The 20,638-nt window shown below is 45.4% G+C and overlaps 1 protein-coding gene across 2 annotated transcripts in view; it reads right to left on the reverse strand.

Moving 5' to 3' along the window:
* Positions 1–7: 7 nt before the first annotated feature.
* The window catches only part of TMEM255A (transmembrane protein 255A), a 48,040-nt gene continuing 27,409 nt past the window's right edge, over positions 8–20,638 (reverse strand). For both annotated transcript variants that reach the window (XM_070784128.1, XM_070784129.1), the window contains 3 exons: positions 15,070–15,232; positions 9,110–9,253; positions 8–2,346 (listed from right to left, as the gene is read on the reverse strand). In XM_070784128.1, coding sequence (XP_070640229.1) covers positions 2,188–2,346; positions 9,110–9,253; positions 15,070–15,232 — 466 coding nt within the window. In that variant the 3' untranslated portion in view covers positions 8–2,187. The remainder of the gene's footprint in view (positions 2,347–9,109; positions 9,254–15,069; positions 15,233–20,638) is intronic.

Here is a 20,638-nt window from a genome sequence, read left to right on the forward strand (position 1 = left end):
ATGTAAGTTGATAAGGAGGAGGATAGTTTTATTAATTTGAAACATCACAAAAGCAGTCTGGGTTTCCAACATGGCAGTGATACAGATTTTAAGCAATATCCAGTTTACACAGGTTCTGGATTAATATTTTAATTTTTCATGCCCAGTTCAATACTTTAAAGCAGAATTAGGAATAAAGCGGTAAATATTACAAAATGCAGTCAAGGTACATTTTGGAAATACAAATTCCTTCATTACAGCAAATGTTTTTGCAAAAGAGTAAAGCAGCAAATATTAACTTTTCTAAGGTAACATGCAGTTGTTATAATTCAATGTAATAAAAAAAGAAGCTGCTAAAATTAAGTTACAAAATCTATACTGTTTCAAGTTATTTTGTAAAGTAAGAAAAATACATAGAAATGAGTCCTAGAATCTTAACACTTTAAGAAATGTGATAAATGTAGGATATACTGTGTAATGGTGCCTTTTAAAAAATTAAATACTCATACACGTTCATTAAAGCAAAATGTAAAGTGTAAACAGCAAGAAATTTCATTGAGTATCACAAGTTGATATTTGTATAGTAAGTCAATTGGTTATTAGTCCCTTTTTGAAATCCAATAGAATTTTAATATGCTCAGAACAGTAGAAAATAATAGTGTTATATAACGCAAAAAGATTATAATTGTTCAGATTTGAAATTCAGAGAGACGTCATTTGTGATGTCAAAAGTTAAACTGAATGTTTTGCAAACATTTACTGTGAACAGTGAGCGCACTTGTTGTGCCTTGAGAATTCTTGATGGCTGGGTGTCTACAAGGTAGATGGGAGCACCAGCATTTGCCTGCTACCTCTAATCCATCAAGTTGGGAGGTAGCAAAATTGGCTGGAAATTTTTCCTGTATATGTTCTGTCTAAAATACAATAGCCCTGTATTTTTTTTTTACAAGTGTAGGATTATCAATCTTCCTTTAAATCAATTCTCAGGTTAACATAAGATCGCAATGAAAGTGTTCATTCTGAAGTGAAGGCATGGGTGCCAAAGTGTTAAATTCATCAGGTTGAGGTTTAAAGCTATGTATAATTAAAAGAACTGTACAAATACCACAATGTGCCAAATGGATTTTAAATCTACAATAACACTTAAGAGTTTGTCAAGTTGGCTACATTTGAGGTTTTGCAGACTTAAAGCGGCATTGTAACACTTCCATAATCTTGAACACTGTCACGATTGGTCTCAACAGAAAAAAGGACCAATTAGAGCAGTGGCATTAAAATACAGATGATTCTTTTGGGGTAGGGTGCAGGATACGTGCGGTTTGCTGGGGTTGAAGCACAATATTTGAAGATTAAATAGTCACAAAGATTAGTGACATTTCAAGAACCTAATCTAGCATTTTTAAAACTCAGTTTTAACCGTAAGATTTCTATCTCCCACAGCAAATGCAACATGTAGTAAACCGCTGTTTTCCTAAGTTACCTGATGTATAACTGGGATCTACTTAAAACATCTCACATGCTGCTCTGTGTATGTCAGTGCTTCTTGAACAATCAATCCTGTTCCCCACTACTCGAAGGAATATTGCACTTTTCCCTTTGGGAGGTACCAATCACAAAAGCTGAGCTGAATGATCACAACAGCCATTTTTACAATACAGAGAAGAAAGGAGTAAGGGACATGGCCAGCTTTATTCAGCATCAGACACAAGCAAACAAAATCTTAGCCAGAACTCTCTGCACTGGAACTACCGTGTAGCCCTATCATCTGGGAAATTTTCCTTAGGGACTGACTTCAGTGGGAGGGAAAGAGAGGGCCTCTAAGCCAGGCGCTTCAACTGAGGTGCTAGGGTGGCAATCTGCTAAGGGTGAGGACAACACTCCTTTTACACCAAGTGAAGCAGATGGCAACCATGCTTCTGCGGCCTATAGAGGTGGGGCCATAGTGTAATGCAGGCCCAGACCAGAGACGCTTCTTGCTGAGATGGCTCCCCAGCCTCGCACTGTCCTGCTCAGAACTGCTGGGCTCAGCCTGGCCACCCCTCCTCTGCACTAATAACAAATAAACTTCTTCTCTATCTTTCCCTAGCCTGGCAGGCCACTGTCAAACTTTATGTATGAGTCACAGTTTAAATTTTGTACCCTACACACTTCCACTAAAGCAGAAATACAAAAGCCACAATAATCTCAACAGCCAGCGGGCATTCCTCTTTAGGGGCTGTAAGGGGGTGGCTTCTCAAAAGGCGGATAGTAAGGTGGAGAGTAACGGGGTGGAGCACTCGAGGACCACATGTAGCTGGGCGAAGGCGAGGCAGACTGGGGCTCGTCAGAAAGTCCAGAGGGAGGGGAGGATGGAAAGGCGCTGGAATGCTGTGCAATCAAAATAAAACATCAGTTTCCACCATGAGGTTGCAATTCCCCAACATTAGTCATTATTTAAAAATGAATATGGACCCAGTGTGTTCTGGTTTGGAACAACCAAGAGCCCCTAAACCTCGCAGGGTTATTGAGGGCCATAAAACGGAGCTGGTCCAACTTTCACTCAAGCTGCAAAGCTCAGGCAGAGATGCCTTGGAATCCTCTTCCCCAGCCCTTTGGACCTCTCAGTCAGTCAGTTATCCTGTTGCTCCTACTTCTGGGTTATTTTGGGGGGGCTTCCCAGGTGGCTCGTGGTAAAGAACCCGCCTGCCAATACAAGAGACATGGGTTCGATCCCTGGGTTGGGAAGATCTCCTGGAAAAGGAGATGGCAACCTACTCCATTATTCTTGCCCGGGAAATCCCATGGACAGAGGAGCCTGGTGGGCTACAGTTCATGGTGTCATTAAGAGTTGGATATGACAGAGCAATGGAGCATGCATGGCACTTTGGGAAGGGAGTGAGATACGGGATACAAAAAAAATTCCCAGTGAATCAGCATGTGAGGAGTCAATCTGCCACTTCTCTTTCCCGGCCAGTGTACACCCTTGACCCTGACTTTCCTACTCAAGGAGAGTTGACCTGTTTTGGTCACTGCTGTCTCCCCCAGAGCGCAGAACAGTGATTGGCAAGTAGAAGTTGCTCAATCAATGTTGGATGAGTGACTAAGACTTCAGTCACTCATAGAGCACAGAAGAATTTTTTAGAAATAAAATCTATTTTCAAAGTCTACAGTCACATCTTGTGGGTACCGTGGCCTTGCTCCAGTGGTGGAGCATGGCTGAGGCCTGAAGGCTGAAGGGGTCTCCAATAAGAGCCAATGAATAGGGCTGTAGAATGGCAATTTTCTGTTGTGCCTTAGCTCTAGGAGGAACTGCTGTATTTTTTTAAAAGAAGACCCACTTATACCAAAATTTCTCAAGAGTTCAAGTGCTGTTTGGGGAGGTCAATACCTTTACTTTGTTCTGCTGGCCAGAGTCAAAGTGGTTGACCGTTTAGTTGTTAAGTCATGTCTGACTCTTTGATACCCTAGGAACTGTAGCCCACCAGGCTCCTCTGTCCATGTGATTTCCCAGGCAAGAATACTAGAGTGGGTTGCCATTTCCTTCTCCAGGGGATCTTCCTGGATCAGAGGTCAAACTCACGTCTCTTGCTTGGGAGGTGGGTTCTTTACCACTGAGCTACCTGTGAAGCCCTAGAGTCTAAGCTGATCATGTCATTTCCAGGCCTAGAACAATCTAGAGTCAGCTTTGCCGTGAGGTGTCTGGAGCCTGAGACCAGTTGGCTGATTCTCCTTATCCCCAGTCCTGACTTCCGTACTCCTTAGAAAGGGGTATCCTGGTTTCTAGGTCTTGCTTTAGACATTGAAATCTCTGTCTCCTACCACATAATGTCAGGACTGATCCTCCCCCACCCCATCCACCCTTTTGATCTGAGAGAAGGAATGAAAGGGTCATAGAAAGCCTTTAAAGACGAAAAAAAAAAAAACCTTGAGGGACTTCCCTGGTTATGTGGTTAATGCTTACAATGCAGTGGTTAATGCTTCCAATGCAGAGGGCACGGGATTAATCCCTGGTTGAGGAACTAAGCTCTCACATGCTGCATGGTGCAGCAGAAAAAAAAAAAAAAAAAAGATAAAAGAGCTTGAGGCAGTTGACTTGAGACAAGCCAGACTGCTTCCAAAAATCTCCAAATTTCTTCTCCCTCCAGGAAGAGATATGCTTCCTTTGACACTGATCTCATGATCTCTCCTCTCTCTCCCTCCTCCTCTGTTGCTTTCGCTGTCCTCTTAAACCAGAGAGGAGAGCAAAATCCCACCAGGAACAACATCTCTGTGTCCAGGGTTGTGACACTCTGCCTTTCTAAATCCCGCTCCAGGATAGAGTCAGGAGGCCAGTTCTCTGCCCACTAGACACAGAAGGGAAGGCAAGTTTCAAAGATGGAGCTAAAGCCCATTCTGTCCTGAGAGGCAGTAACAGGCTGCTGGGGGCAGTTGTAGACTTTGATCCTAAGGAGACTGGTACAGCCACCTTGGGTTTTCACCTCTCAGTTTCCCGTGATGTGAAAGTGGAAGTCGCTCAGTCGTGTCCGACTCTTTGTGACCCTATAGTCCAATGGAATTCTCCAGGCCACGGTACTGGAGTGGGTAGCCTATCCCTTCTCCAGGGGACCTTCTTGATCCAGGAATCAAACCGGGGTCTCCTGCATTGCAGGCAGATTCTTTACCAACTGAGCTACCAGGGAAGTTTCCCGTATAAGAAGGTATTTAGGGGGATAGGGGTGGGATGCTTCTCACTGCCCTCTGATGATGCTGGAGTTTTAGGAATAAATGGCAGAGCGAGGGAGCTAACTGGCCATAGTCCACCCCCCGCCCTTGGGATAGTGGGTTGGAGGGGGTGGGCACCACCATGCAGTTTCCTAGCAACAGGCAGTTACCTTGGGAAAGCTTTGGCTTTGTTGCAGCTGGGGAGCAGGCCCGGTACATTTTAGTTCCTGCCTAAGACTTGACTAACGGGACAGGACGGCCACTCAGAAGAACAGAGCTTTGAATCTTTTCGCACCACAAAGCATGAAAAGCATGAAAAGCATCTAAATAGCTTACTGCTGGGCTCTGAGCTTCCTGAGCTGCTTCTGAGAGGCTGGGGTGGCTTATCGCAGGGACAGAGGAGGTGGGAACACCCTCACAGACACTTCTCTCCCGCCTCAATCTGCCCCTCCCTCTCCCACTTCAATCTGCCCCTCCCTGCCCCAGGCGGACCCACACTCTGCAAGACCCATGTGCATTTCTATCACGTGTGCTTCTCTCTTCAGAAGCGCTGGGAAGCAGTGACTCCCTGAAGAGCCCTGGAACTGGCCGGGTGATGAAGGTTACACCAGCAAAAGATGCTGTGTTCCAAGGGTGAAATCCAGGGTCTCTTGGTTCTTTGCATTCCCCCTCTGTTTCTGGCCCAGAAAGCAAACCCAGGAGAGACAGAGAGAAGAGTGGGAGCAAAGCGAGGGATCAGAAACAAGAGAGAGGAGGAGAGGCAAGGAGAAGCTTGGCAGGAGAGGGGAAATAGAAGGCTGAGTGGCGGTGGCAGCCTGCTAAGGTTGTCAGTCACCTGCTCCATCTACCATCTCCCCCAAGACAACCTCCACTCTCTCATTCAGTAGGCCCAATTTATAATGGATCTTTTTCAGTGGCTACATAGAAACCTAGTGTACCTTTCTGTGATTTAACAAAGACCATCCACAGAGGCAGTGGCATTTTACAAAGGCTTTTGTTTTAAGCTAAACTTGGCAATTCACCAATTGGACAGGACAGGGACATGGTTAGAGTGAAGTCGGGATTCTGGCCCAGTAGGTCAGACTGGAATCGTTAAGGGATTTACCCCAAAACTTGTTGTTGTTGTTTAGCCACTAAGTCAGGTCCGACTCTTTTTCAATCCCATGGACTATAACACTCCAGGCTCCTCTGTCCATGGGATTTCCCAGGCAAGAATACTGGAGTGGGGTGCCATTCCCTTCTCCAGGGGATCTTCCTGACCCAGGGATTGAACCCACATCTCCTGCATTGGGCAGGTGGATTCTTTACCACTGAGTCCCCAGGGAAGCAGACCCCAAAGCTACACAGGGTTGAATTTCCCAGCAGAAGTAGAAACTGATGTTTCATACCCTATAGGATATGGACTGCCTGGCTACCTGGAAGTGGGTGCAAGGTACAAGAGAAGTGAGTGCAGGAAGGTGAGCAAGGAGGCACTGACAGCCTTGGCTTCAAGTCCAAAGTCTGCAAGAATCCTGTTTCTCCAAGCTCAGCCCTCACGACATCCTCAGGGCCACCTGAGCAGACCCACGTCCTTGCTCCCATCTGACCACAAGAAATGCTTCCCAAGCTTCCTGACTGGACAGCTACCCAATAAGGGTGTGACTTTGCGGGGTTAGAAGAATATCCTATAAATCTCATCAGCCTCAGGGGTAAAAAGGGAGAGAGAAGTCTTCAAAGTGACATAAATAGTTCTATTTGGAAATGATCAAATTGGGGAAATCATTCAGAACAAAGCCCAGAAAGGTCCATTTTCCTGCTATTATTTGGTTCCCCAATACAATGTAAGAGAATAAGGGCACTCTGGCTTGTTGTTGCTGTTGTTAGGTCTGTGCTTCTGCTGCTTTTATTGTCAGAGCTGGTATGCATTTTGCTGACTGCTTTCCATTTATCTGGGAACACAGCAGATGGCCCTAATCCTCCTGGCTTTCTTGGGTAAAGACTGGTATTTCCTTGTATGAAACGATAAGGAACTGGAACTTGGTGAACAAAAGAAAGCTCCATTCAAATACTAAAACAAAATGCTGTATAAGTTCTAGAGGGAAACAAATACCACCTAAAAACATATCCCTTAGGGATCTCCCTGGTGGTCCAGTGGTTGAGAAACTGCCTTCCAATGCGGGGGACACAGGTTCAATCCCTGGTCAGGGAACTAAATTCCCACATGCCAACATGCCGCAGGGCAGTTAAGCCCATGCGACACATCTAGAGAAGCCCACACAGTAACTAGAGAAAGCCCATGCACCTCAACGAAGAGCCTGTGCACTGCATTGGGGACCCAGTGAAGCCAAATAAATAAATCACATCCCTTAAAACCCACAACTTTAGAACATCTCCAAAAAGGAAATAGAAAAGACAGCTTGAACCTCTGGAAAGAACCAGGAGAGGTATAAGAAGTGGCCCAGCAGTCCTTGGAGTGGGGAGCCATGTAATCACACGGTAAGGGTGAGTCAAGAGAACCTTTCTGAGTAATGATTATAAAGCCCATAATTTAAAGCAGTAAAACATGGAAATATTCTGAAACTAACTGGGGAAAAGATCAATAGTGTGCTCAGATTTACAGCTTCTCCAAAGACTCCCCCAAGCCAGCCTCTGGCCTCAGACAGACCTGGATATACATCTCTGTCCTCGCTGCTGTCCCTGAGCATCCCCACTCAGGTCCTTAGACTGACCTCGTAATGCAGGCCTAGGTCTCACTCAGTCTCTACATCCATAGCTCCAAGCACATGTGAACACAGAGTAAACACTGACTGAACTGAAAACGACAGCCTGGGCCACCACTGGCATTGGGGAACCTTGTTTTCATACCTGGGATGGTTTTGAATGAGTGATGATGGACAGAAAGATAGCTCCATTACATAAACAGGGACTTCCTATCTTAAGAGTTTGCAGCAGCCATTACTAAGGAGGTTACTGTTCCTACTCCAGAGGTTTGTTATAAAGTGAAAAGTCCAAAAACCAATCTAATCAATATAATTTACTTCCATATAAAAAAAATGGAAGCAGCCTCTTGGGAGCCATGCGTGGCCCCTCTATCCTAGGATGACTTTTGGTTATGGATGCCTCAAAGAATGGTGACCCTCTCATGCTAGGTTCAATGTCCCTGAATTCTCTTAAAGGATTCCTTTTTGTCCCTGTCACTATTGCAATTATCTATGCCCTTTCAGAGCATATTTGTGTTTTTCAGTCTATATTATCTATTTGGGGAACAAGTTCCCTGAGTTGTCTACCTGTGAATACAGTAGGCTTTAAAACAAGTTCTAACACTTTCCCCCAGGCTTTAATGGATGTCTCCTTGTGCTGGTGCTGTATTTTGTGACAGTGAACAAGTCCACATTCACACTATAGAGACGTACTCCTATTGCAGTATAGAGTCCTAGACCTGCCCATACAGTGTCTAAATCAAACCAGAGTACACTTTACTCAACTAAATGGGGAGGGTTTTCAGTTTCAACTATTTTGTTAATCTGAGGCAGAAATTAGGTTTTCCAAGGGCTCTGTTTTTCTAAACTGGCTGGTTAATTGGAAGCACCCCCAAACAGTCATGCTTTTATGTCCCCTTGGAACATTCAGGACTCTTAGTCAATAGAACAAAATTCATTATGGGTTTGCCTCCTTTCAAAGGCATTTCCCTGGTCCCCAAATTTTGAATTAACCAGATTGGAGTGGAATCCCACTCTTCTGTGGTCCAGGGTTTATAATCACTGTAAATGCCTAAAAGACCGTTTCATTTGTTTTCCTGAAGTGTCTAGTTCAGCGCTCTGACCACGTACAATGAATTCCCTTTAATGAAGTGCCTTTTGGGTTCTGTTTTTCTGTGCTTCATCTTAGCTCAAAAGGAAAGTGGGAAAGTGCAAATTTGGTAACACTATTTCTGACCCACATGATAACAAGGCAAAAAAATTAAAAAGGAAGGGAGAAGGGTGTTATAAAAAATATTTTCTCTGTATAGTCCCAGTTAGGAAGTCTAGAAAAAACGAAGGGACTGCTTTCTCATTACAGATTTGATTCAAACCCTTGTGTGATTCAGCGTGTCCTTGTGCTATGGAACAGGACTAGACAAGCCTCTTCCTGTAGCAGAGGAATGGAAAAAGCCACCATTGGACAGGGGTCTGTGGTGATGTACTCATGAGTACCTCAGGGGAGGTCAGCGCTCCTTGGGACATCTGAATCCTATCTCCTTCTCTCCCCCTTTCGTCTGTCACTCTGTTGCTTCTCCTCTTGTGTCTTTCCCAGCCTCCGCCATCACTGCCTGCCTATGCAGTCCTTAAGCTTCACGGGTACCCACAGGCTGCGGGATGGAGAGCCTGGCTACCTCATATATATTAGGAAGGATCCAAAATAGGGAGAGAATAAGAGAGGATGAGCAAGAGCAAGGGTAACAGGGACTTCTTTTTTTTCTCTCAAAACGTACCTGAAAGTCATAAGCAGAATAAGGTGGCAGGTGAGGAGGGCTATGGTAGTAGGTGTTGTAGGATGCCACTTGAGGACGAGCATAGTAAGAAACAGTTGGATGGGCATTTTCAACAGAGCAGTTCAGTGCTGGGAGAGTTGGGTTCTGTAAAATCAAAAAACAATATAAATGTTCATCACTGGGGGAATGGGTAAATAAACCACGGGACATCCATTCTACAGAATACTATGGACCTGTTGATAAATGATGATGTGCACCTATAGTTAGTGACAGGGAAGTTGTCCAGGATATACTTGTAAATATAAAAAACAAAAACAGGGCTTCCACGGTGCTTCAGTGGTTAAAAATCCGCCTGCCAATGCAGAGGATGCAGGCTCAACCCCTGGTCCGAGAGGATCCCACATGCCACGAGATAACTAAGCCCAGGCGCCACAACTGCTGAGCCTGAGGGCCTAGAACCCAGCCTCTGCAACAAGAGAAGCCATGGCAATGAGAAACCCACACACCACAACGAAGAGTAGACCCTGGTCACTGCAACTAGAGAAAGCCTGCATGCAGTCAAAAATTAAAATTAAAAACAATGTTTAAGAAAGCAAGCCATTGACAAAACTATGGAGACAATAAAAGATCACTGGTTGTCAGGGGTTGGGATTGGGAAGAAGGATGAACAGGCAGAACGCAGAGGCTACTTAGGGCAGTGAAAATACTGTGTGCTGCCAGAATGATGGATATATGTCATTATACACCTGTCCAATAGAATTCATTTGTCCAATACATTTGTCCAATATTCTATGTCCCATAGAATTACAACATCAAGAGTGGGCCCTAAGGTAAACTATGGACTTTGGGTAATTATGATGCGTCAATATAGATTCATCCTTGCTAACAAATGTACCACTCTGTGGGGGATGTTGATAATGGGGGAGGCTGATAATGGGGAAGGCTGTGTGTTGGGGAAGAAAGTTTATGGGAAATCTCTGTACCTTCATCTCAGTTTTGTTGTGAATCTAAAATTGCTCTAAAAATAAAATCTTTTAAAAAGTCACCATGTTCTATTACCAAAGCATAATCCCAGTTTATGTAAAGACCCAAACAATTATATATAAATATACACTTGTCAATGAAATTAATCTGGAAAGATTCACAACAAATTGTTAGCTATGGCTGTGTCTGGGGAGGGCAGTGGTATTAGGAAGTAAATGGGGACTCTGTACTCTCAATTAGACAGCCGAAGTTTTCACAACTACTACGTATCACTTGTATCATTTCCCCACACTATTTTGAAAAATTCAAACCGATAGTTGAAATCTTTGACTTTCAAAAACACAAAGGAAAAAAAAATTGAGAACCACCCCCCCAATACAAAATGTTAAACCAACAAGACTATTGCTCTCACTGTGACAAAAATATGATTAATCATGAAGAGTTTGGAAAAACTGTAAGGATTCTTGCAGATTCCAACCTCACTAAGGAGCTCGCAGGCACACATGAAGGTATTCACTTCGCCTCAGCCCTGGGGGCTGGAGGCAAAATCTTAGCACAGAAACCAAGAAAGACCAAGTAGAGTATATTGATACCCCTCCACACACACACACATTTTGGGGAAAATAAAACAATGCAGAAAGAATTGAATACCCTTTTTATAACATGGTGGTGTGTGTAGCCCTTCAAGGGTTAAAAGCAATCTTGTCTAGGATGGGAGTCTGGATTTCAATAAGGCCAAAACACTGCTAGAGGAAGTCACCACTGCTCATGAGTTCCCAAGCAGGACTGTGCTTTGTACCTTATGAGTGCCACATGGCTCAAGGTGTGGGAGAAATGTCCTTTCCATGGTCCATGTCATTGACACCCCCTCTGTTCGTGCATATAATCTAGAGCTGTCCACAAAGTCCATGTGTCTTGTTTCTGGTATGTATCTACTTTGTGTTAACGGTGAGCAGAAGCTTCCTCTCAAGTGATGAAAATGTGTGGGCAGGCTTTGGCAATGGCACAGGCAACCATGTTGGGGTGTTGGCAGAGGAAACTCCCGTAGAGCAAGTTTCAACACAGTCTGTTGCTCTCTTCCTTGGAGTGGGTTACTGTTTACATCTCTAGGAGGTTTGAAGAGCTACAAACCTCAGTCATTATGATGCTGCTCACAGACAACCACAGAAATGTTTCTCAGCCTCTCTCATGTGTGGGAGAGGGCTGAGGTCTTGACCATTCTAAGGGCTGGCTCGCATTACAGAAGCGGAGTGTTCAGCAATGCCCTTACCTCTCCACCAGGATTCCAAGAAGAAATGTCACGCCTGAGGAAGTCCCAGAAATCATGTTCCCTTGGCCTTGTGCCAGTTAAAACCACACCCTCCAACTCTTGCAAAATGAAACCAGCTCTTTTATGCAAAGAGAGGGCTTCTCAGGTGGCTCAATGGTAAAGAGCCGGTGCAGGAGATGCAAGGGATGCAGGTTCAATCCCTGGGTCGGGAAGATCCCCTAGAGGAGGAAATGACAACCCACTCCAGTGTTCTTGCCTGGAGAATCCCATGGACAGAGAAGCCTGGCGGGCTACAGTCCATAGGGTCACAAAGAGTGGGACACGACTGAGCATACACACGTAACCACAGAGATGCAATTGGGGAATATAAACGATCTAGAAAAGGTTTTTTGTGTGTAGCAAGGCTGGGGGTCCAGGATCCTCTTTGAAAGGAAGTTGAATATTAGAAAGAAACACAGGAGGAAGATGAAATAAGCACAGGAGAGCCACAGATGAGAGATGCAGAGGATGTAGAGAAAATGGACAAGGTACCAACAGAGGTTGAGAGTGTCAAGGGGGGTGAAGTTGGGAGTGGTACAGGGAAGGAGCAAAAGGGATTGCCCCAGAGCATGGTCTAGTTACAGTTTTAAATCCATAATTCTGATTTTACAATAAATCTGGGCTCTGTTTCTATTCGTGTGTGTATATAGGAATGTGTGTTTCTGTACCAATAATTCTGGGGCTTAAGTTATGAGATCTCCACTTCTGATAAGTAGCATTCTGAGCTCCAGTGAAACAAACGGTGATTTGCAAGCACAGGAAATGTGCTGTGCTGTGCTAAGCTGCTTTAGTCGCGTCTGACTCTTTGCGACCCCATGGACTGTAGCCCACCAGGCTCCTCTGTCCATGGGATTCTCCAGACAAGAATACTGGAGTGGGTAGCCATTTCCTCCTCCAGGCACAGGAAATGGTCAAATCCATCTCACCCGGACAGAACTGAGTCCCTTCAAAGACAATGATTGTGGACTTTGGAAAGAAGACCACTTTGATTTCTCCCTACTTTACACCAGAGACACTAAGTAGCAAAAAATGGCAAGACAGTATCACTTCTTATGATTCATCTCAAGTTCTCATATCTTTGAGCCACAAACACTGTGGTCATCCAACATTTCTTTAAGATCCTTGGCACCAAGCCCCTCTGGTCAGGGAATGAAGACGTCCTTTTTCCTTTCAGGCTCCCACAACTCTGGAAACAGTGCTCCGAGTTGATCCCATTGAAGGCTGCCAGCTCACAGCCTTTGGCTCCTGGCCTCACTCCTCAGGAATGCCTTTCATCAGCCAGCTCCTCTGGGCCTCCCTGAGGCCCCTAAGGCATTCTACTCAGGGTGGAGACACATCACCATGAGGCATCAAGCACGTTTGGACGTAGGCCAAGGATTTTCTGGTTGATGTTCCAGGATTTTCTATACCATGTCTCATTTTCATAAAGCGATCAAAACAATGGTTCTTCTTTGGTGCCCTGTCGTAATATATAGCTCATACTTGCTCTCTCTTGTCATGAATCAAATTTCCTGCCTCTGCTCTTTGCCTTCATCTTTTGTTTTCCCCACTGGCCCTCAATTGGGTTCCCAGGCTTGGCACTGGATGAGGCTCAGGTCTTCCCTCACTCTCCTCCTCATTTCTCAGAGAAGCTCCCAACAGTTGGAAACAACTGGCTTTTAATTTTTAAAATTAAAGAAACTCAACAAAGGAGGTGATGTGTGTTAAAACACCTATGGAACCAGAAAGGGCTGGCCGAATGATCCTCAGGGGCATTCGGAGTGTGATGGAGCGGCAGGAGCAAAGGCTCTGGCATTTGACCTACCTGGGCTCCACTCCCAGCTCTGCTATTTAGCCGTGGGCAGGTCACTTGACTTCCTATGGGCCTGTTTCCTCAACTGTTAATGGTGGGAGTAATGAGGCATGAGGCAGTAGTAGTGGGAGAGGAGCGGAGAAAGGAATTGTGCAAATGCCCTTTATAGAGAGTAAAGGGGCTATTACTGCCACCTCTCAGGATAGACTGTCAACAAACCCCTTAATCCCCTAGAGATCAAAGGTCACAGTGAAATGAACAGGCCACATAGTACACCTGAAACTAATATGCTATAGTAAAGTCAACTATACCTCAACGATTTTTTAAAAAAGAGTTAAGAAATAAATCTATACATCAATGGTCAGCTGAGTTGTGATAGGGGTCCTTGCAGGAGCCCCACAGAGCCTAGCAGGTGGCCGCCAGTCAGTCTGTGCCTCAGGGTGCTTAGCTGTCCACCTCTCAGAGCTCAGAGGAAATTCAGAGAACCCTTAACACCCATCGGATGTCCCATCTCAACTCGCCAACCCCAACCAGAAGCTTCTCTTCGTCTGTCCCCTGGGAAAACTCTACTTGGTGCTACATGGTGACCTAAATGGGAAGGAAATCCAAAAAAGGAGGGGATATATGTATATGTATAGCTAATTCATTTTGCTGCACAGTAGAAAGTAACACAACCTCGTAAAGCAACTATACTCCAAGTTTTAAAGAAAAGGACAAAGTGCATTCTTTTCTCCAAAGAAGCCCCAACCCAGAAACAGCTTTTCTGAAGAAGCTTTCTCATGCCAAAGCTCCGTCAGGCTCAAACTGAGAGGACAGCCTTCTCCCTCCAAGCTGCCCCCCACCCTAGCCCCATGCCTCCACCAGGCTTAGGGCTTGAGCTCTCCTGAGAAGAGTCAGACACAACTGAGCAACAGAGCATGCACGCAGTGTAGCCACAGACTGGAATCACTAGGAGGGCTTTTTTAAAAGTACTGCTGCCTGAGCTTCGATTTAGACCCATTAAATTGGCATTCTGGAGGAGTGGCCCAGGCCGGCAGATTTTTTAAAGCACCTCAGGTGATTGTATTCTAATCGGAGGCCAGGTTGAGAACCAGAGCTCTAAAGCTATTATCTCCATAATTAGAGATCAAGGTTTATTAAATAAGCAAACAAAAGCTTTGAAGTGCTTTAAAAGCAAAAGAGGGAAGGCCCCCAGGACTATGGAGGACCTCCTGGGTGCTGAGCCCTGAGATGCATATTCACACCCATGTGAATATGGACAAGCAGCTTTCTGGAGAAACTGCAGGAGGAAATTCCTGGGGAGGGGGAGACAGCCCTACTTCTTACCTGTAGCTAAAAAACGTCTTTCCTTCCAGCTCTCCTGAAGTCTGTAACAGGAAAAACTACCCCAAAAGATATTCTACTAAAAGTGTGTGTGGGATGAGTTGGGGTAATGACAGGCTATGTTTACATAACCAGCATGAACCCCACCCGTCCCCAGAATATGCATCAAAAACACAGGCAGTGTCTCATGTTAACAAGACATGTTTGCAGGCTGAGGACATGACCTGGCTCCTTCGACTTAAGATGTTTGAAGGCAGCTACATTTTTTTTTTCCTTTGGCTGTGCCATATGCCCTGTGGCTTGTGGAACCTCACTTCCCGGACCAGGGATTGAACCGGCGCCCTGGGCAGTGAAAGCGCGGAGTCCTAATCACTGGACCGCCAGGAAATCCCACCCTCCCCACCCCCTCCAAGGCAGCTACATTCTTGAAGCAATGGTTTCTGTTCCTCCCTTCAAAACGCGGGTCCCCATGGCCCCCACCCACTGAGCCTTGCCCCACCCTTTACAGGAAGAGGGGCCTCTGTGGAAATTCGAAGTCACTTCCTTCCTTACCATGTCCTTAAAGCCCCCCAGGACAGCGGCAGTGATGATGCCCAGGAAGAGGCCAACGATGTTGAGGATGGTGGCAGACCAGAGCAGGTGGTAGAGGTGGATGATATCCTGGCAGCTGCTGACATCGATGTACTCGTAGTAGCCACCAGTGATCTCTACCCGGCTGGAAGGGGAGAAGCGCACCCAGTCAGTCGCCAGGGAGCAGGCTGTCCCCCAGGGCTTTGGCTACCATGCAGCCCAGTGAAAAGACAGGGGGTCACGTGGGGCACTATCATAATGGACACTGAAGCCAAGAATGCACTTGGGGATAAAGATAGTATAATGAATCAAAGTGTCACTGCTGTTTATCCCCCTCCCCCAAACCCCTCCTATCTGCCAGAGAAATACTTGTTACCATCGCTAATGTTAATCCTAAATGGGAATTATTAATACCTGCTGTGTGCAGGCACGGGGGCTAAGCATTTTACAGACATGGGTTCATCACATCTGTGCTACTATGGCAGCTCCTAGTCAACAGGTGTCTATTAAAATTAAGTTAAAAATTCAGTTCTTCCATCTCACTAGTGAAAGTGAAGTCGCTCAGTCATGTCTGACTCTTTGCGACCCCATGGACTGTAGCCTACCAGGCTCCTCAGTCCATGGGATTTTCCAGGCAAGAATACTAGAGTGGGTTGCCATTTCCTTCTCCAGGGGATCTTCCCGAACCCAGGGATCGAATCTGGGTCTTCTGCATTGTAGGCAGACGCTTAGGCACACATTAAATGCTCAGCAGCCACACTTTTAAGGGTCATGCTAGTGGCTGGTTACTATACTGGACAGAGCATTTCTGTCATCACAGGAAGTTCTATTAGGCAGCACTGTGAATCCTTACAATATTTATGATGTAAGTATTAGTCCCCATTCCCATTTTACAGATGAAGAAACTGAAGCACAGAGAGGTTAGGAACTTCCTCAAATTGTAAGCAGTAGAACTGGGATCTGAATTCAGGCTTCAATGATTTCAGTATTTCCTTTCTCAAAACAAAATGAAATGCCAATAAAGAACATCCCAATAAAGTACTAAAGCTGAGTTCCTGCACAAAATCTGAATAGCGCCTCCTCAGAGAGACCTTTCCTGACCACTCTGTCCAAAGATAATCCCCCATCCAGCCCCATCATTCTCTAGCCCACTACTTTCTATGAACTGAATTGCGTCTCCCTCTGAAACTCATATATTGAAACCCTAACTTCCCAAGTGACTGTATTTGGAGAAGGGCTTTTTAGGAGATAATAAATTAAGGTTAGATCATAAGGTCTAAGGTACAGGATACTATTAAGTGCTCAGTTGTGTCTGACTCTTTGCAACCCCATGGACTGTAGCCTGCCAGGTTCCTCTGTCCATGGAATTCTCCAGGCAAGAATACTGGAGTGGGTTGCCATTCCCTTCTCCAGGGGATTTTCCCAACCCAGGGATCAAACCTGAGTCTCTTGCATCTCCTGCACTGGCAGGCGGGTTCTTTACTACTACTGCCACCTGGGAAGCCCTTAAAGTCTAAGGGTGGGGTCCTAATCCGATGGGATTGGAGGCTTTTACAAAAAGAGGAAGAGAAATCTCTCCACACACTTGCACACACTGAGGAAAGGTGTTAGCTGTTAAATAAATTAAACAAAAGTTCCTGTCTTTCTGGACGTTGCAAAGTAGTTTACAACTTGGCCACTGGAATCAGTAATGAATCTCAAACACTGATTCTTAAACTTACAACCAAACACCCTGGCATCAGTATGGTTGTTACATGCAACTCTCCTGCTATAAGAACACCAAAAATGAAAAAAAAAAAAAAGAAAATAAAGGTTAACCTCCAAAATGAATCAGGGAGAGATTATTCACACAAGACTTTTAAACTTTACAGGTGAATTATCTTAGAATTCTGTAAAACCAGTGTATCTCTAAAGAATTGAAACCAGTGTGGTTATGGGACAGCCTGTGTCAAAATCATCTGTGTTTGTATATCTGTGTGCCAGCCTGTGTGTGTCAGTGTGTTATTCGTGGGTGCCTCTGTGCGTCTCTGTGTGTGTGCATGCATCTTTGAGAAAGAGATGGTTAAACATGCAGACTCTGAGGCCCCGCCACTGGGGGTGAGGCTCTGGGATTTGTGTTAACTGAGTTCATTGATCTTTGAGACCCACTGTGTTAAACAGTAAGCTTCCACAGTGGAATTTTAACAGTGTTTCAATTCACCAGAATTTGAACTGGATTTCAGGATTTGGGGGAACATAGCTGGACACCGCCTGGAAGCATACACTGAGCGCCTTCTATTAGTGGGCACAGTACTCAGGCCTGGGGATGGGACAAGGAAGATACACAGATGACTTACTGCTCAAAAAGGCACCGCTCTACAAGGATGCTCCCCTTTACAGGGGAGCCCTGTGTGGAATGGTGAGTGTAGGGTTGTAGGGATGCAGGGGAGGTTTGAGAATCAGCTTCTGACTTCTCCCAAGTTATCTTTGAAAGTAGTGAAGTGCTTACATCCTAATACACCAAGGGCAGGCTGGTAACACCTGTAGATATATAGATGGGCAGTACAGTGAGCAGATCTGGAGGCAGACTGCGCTTGAACCTTGGCTCTGTCACTTATTTGCTGTCTGACCTTGAGCAACTTTCTTAACCTCTCTGAGCCTGAGGGGTTTCACAAGTGAATGCACGAAAGTAGTATTCCAGCACAATACAAGTACTCTAGCAGTACTCTACCACCTGAACACTGTAGCTGTTTTATTTCCCTTCCAAGAGCCAGCCTCTGGCAAAATGAGTCAAATCCTTGAATTGTGTTCTTAAAAGTAGTGATGCTTTATAAGGACACAGACCACAACATGGGGCTTGGTTAGTAGTTCGTTGAAAATATTCAATAATTGTAGAGAATATATGTTTGGTTTCAGTTTGAGCGGGTTCAGCAGCTACTATGTTATTTTTACAGAGCCATGAAGCAAAAGAACATTAATACTAGATCTGGTTAAGGGTTTAGCAAATTAATGTGGTTTGTTTCTGTTTGAGATTCATGATTCCATTTGGTTCAGTCTTGGGGCAGAACTTCCTCTGAAATTTCATCTTTTGTATTCTCACAGCTCCCACCGTCAAATTTTCATGACTGCAAAGTCTCCTTCCAGAGCCCACCACAGCCTGCTTCAGCTTCCCAACACATTTAAAACACTAAGTCATTCAGCTAATCAAAACCCTTCCACAGCTCTCCATTACCTTCAGGAAAATGTGCCCCAATTCCTCAGTCTGCCATGATCCGACTCCAGAATGGAATCCACACTCCAGCCAGGCTGGTCCTCAGAAGCACCAAACTAGCCAGGTGGGGTAGTTATTCCAGACCTTTGTTCAGATTTCTCCCCCTGCATGGGAGGTATTGCCGTCTGTTCTCAGCCTCTCCTGATCTCTCCCACTGCACAAAGCTTCCACACACTGGTCTCATTCTTCAAGGACTCCAGTGCCCATTCATCACCTTTCTCCTTGGGCTCCCACAGCCTCAGTCTGTTCTTCTTAGTTCGGCACTTTGCATATATCAGTAATGCAGCTATTCATTTGATCCGATGTTTACCTGGAGCCTAATTAGAGCTGAAGCTGCAACCAAGGCCAAGGTGGACATGATAGCTCCATCTAAATTCTAACCTCTGGAGGGCAAGGTTATCTCTTACACTTCTGTTGTGTCTCCCTCACTGCCTCCGAGCTCAGTGAGAGAACTGTTGTGGGTCATCAACAGATACTTGGGGAATGAGTAATTGAGTTCAAAGACAGATCATTGCATTGATCATAAGACTGATTACCCAATCTGGGCTTTCACCCACTTGCTCTTAACTTGCTGGGTATATCTGGAGAAACAGATAAACTCTCTTCGTTTCAGTCCCCACTCAACAAATTAGGAGGCACTGGATCTTGGATAAAGCCACAGGGCATCCTTCTGCTCTTCCATAAGGGCCTGGAATTATTCACCAACTCCCCATGGACAGATAGAGGCTGTGTGCCACCTCTGGACACATTTCTCCACCTCCCCATGATCCCCCGGTAAACTCAGTTACTTAAGGGCAAAATGTTATTTTATCAATATGTATTCTTCTAGAACAATCCCTGGCACATAGTAGGAGCTCAAGAAAAAGTTCGCCCAAGGGAGGAACAGATGAAAGCGAGCTCTCGTCTTTCATTTTATTACCAGTGGCGGCAGTTCACAAACCACCCCCATGTCCTTTCGCTTCCTGTTGGTTACACGACAAAAACCAGTGATATTGACTTGACCTCTCCAAAGCCGAGGGAAGGCTGGAAGGCAGCCGCTGAGGAGCTGTATCCTAAAGAAACCGCCTTCCTGCATAGGCTGAAACAGAATCATCTAGGTTTGGTGTTAAAACCTCACTGCCCCTGACGTCAAAGAAGGTCTGTGGCTTCAAGGGGACAGTAGAAACTCTGTTTCCGTAGTGCCCTACAAATGACTGCCTGATGTTTTTGTTTCCACTTTTTTTTTCTTGGCCTCCTTTCCAGGAAATGGACTGGAGGAGCTGGCAATTGATTAAAAATAGGCTTTGTGTGAGGAAAACAAATATGCATTTGGCAAAATTAAAGTCTCTGAGCCTTAGAAGGCTTGCAGCTAGCTATATTTAGGCTTAGAAGTTAGGTCTCCTTCGAGCTGGCTGGGAAAAGCCTCAGGTCAAGGAAAATCTTTTCCTTATATTGCAGGATCATCGCCTCTGAAGTCTCACAGCCTTGGTTTCTGATTGCATGGGACGGTTTCCTGATGAAAAGCTCAGGAAGTGCTTTCCCGGTGGCTTTGCCCTTACAGACCTGGGCAAGGACTCGATGACCGCCTGAAGCTGGTCTCCAGACATCAGGTGGGTGAGCAGCATTTCCAGCTCAAAGGCCTTTATGAGCAGTACCCACACCCCGCACCCCACTCTCCACCCGTAGCCCTCTTAGTCGCCTGGCCCAATACTTTATATTCCTGGAGAAAAGGGTGTTCCTCTTTTTGATCCTTTCCAATACATGTCACTCCCTTGTCATCAGGTTTTTGAATTGAGCCCAGTCCTGTGCTGGGGCCTGAGGATACAGATAAGATGAACTCATGTTTGCTGCCTTTAGGGAGCCCAGACTTTTAGCAGAGCTCCTCATAAAATTTCTTTAGGGCCTTGAAGACAACCCTGGCATAACTTGCTTTAAGAAAGCCACTGATTATGAAGTTCAGATTGACAGGAAGATTAATTGGGCTTGAGTCTCCACTTTAAAAAAAAGTTCACCTAAGGGCTCAGCTAAATGGAAATTAAAGCAGGATTTAGTTTATTCAGACCTTTTTCAGAAACACACCTAATTGCACAGAGAAAGGTGTGCCCGCGAGGAATCACTTGTCAGCCCTCCCAGCCCGCCTCTTCTCACCTCCTGGGATCTCAGGAGGCCTGGGAAGGGAAAAAGGAGACCTGGCCAGAGGACAGGTTGTCCAAAGGAGGGAAGAGGTAAAAAGAGAGGGGTGGACTGAGCAGGGGGAGGGAGGCAGATAGGGGAGGCAAGAGGAAAGATAGTAAAATAACCCCAAATCCCCTAGGACCTATT

Source organism: Bos indicus, chromosome X (genome assembly GCF_029378745.1).
Source record: "Bos indicus isolate NIAB-ARS_2022 breed Sahiwal x Tharparkar chromosome X, NIAB-ARS_B.indTharparkar_mat_pri_1.0, whole genome shotgun sequence".
Lineage (NCBI taxonomy): Eukaryota > Metazoa > Chordata > Mammalia > Artiodactyla > Bovidae > Bos > Bos indicus.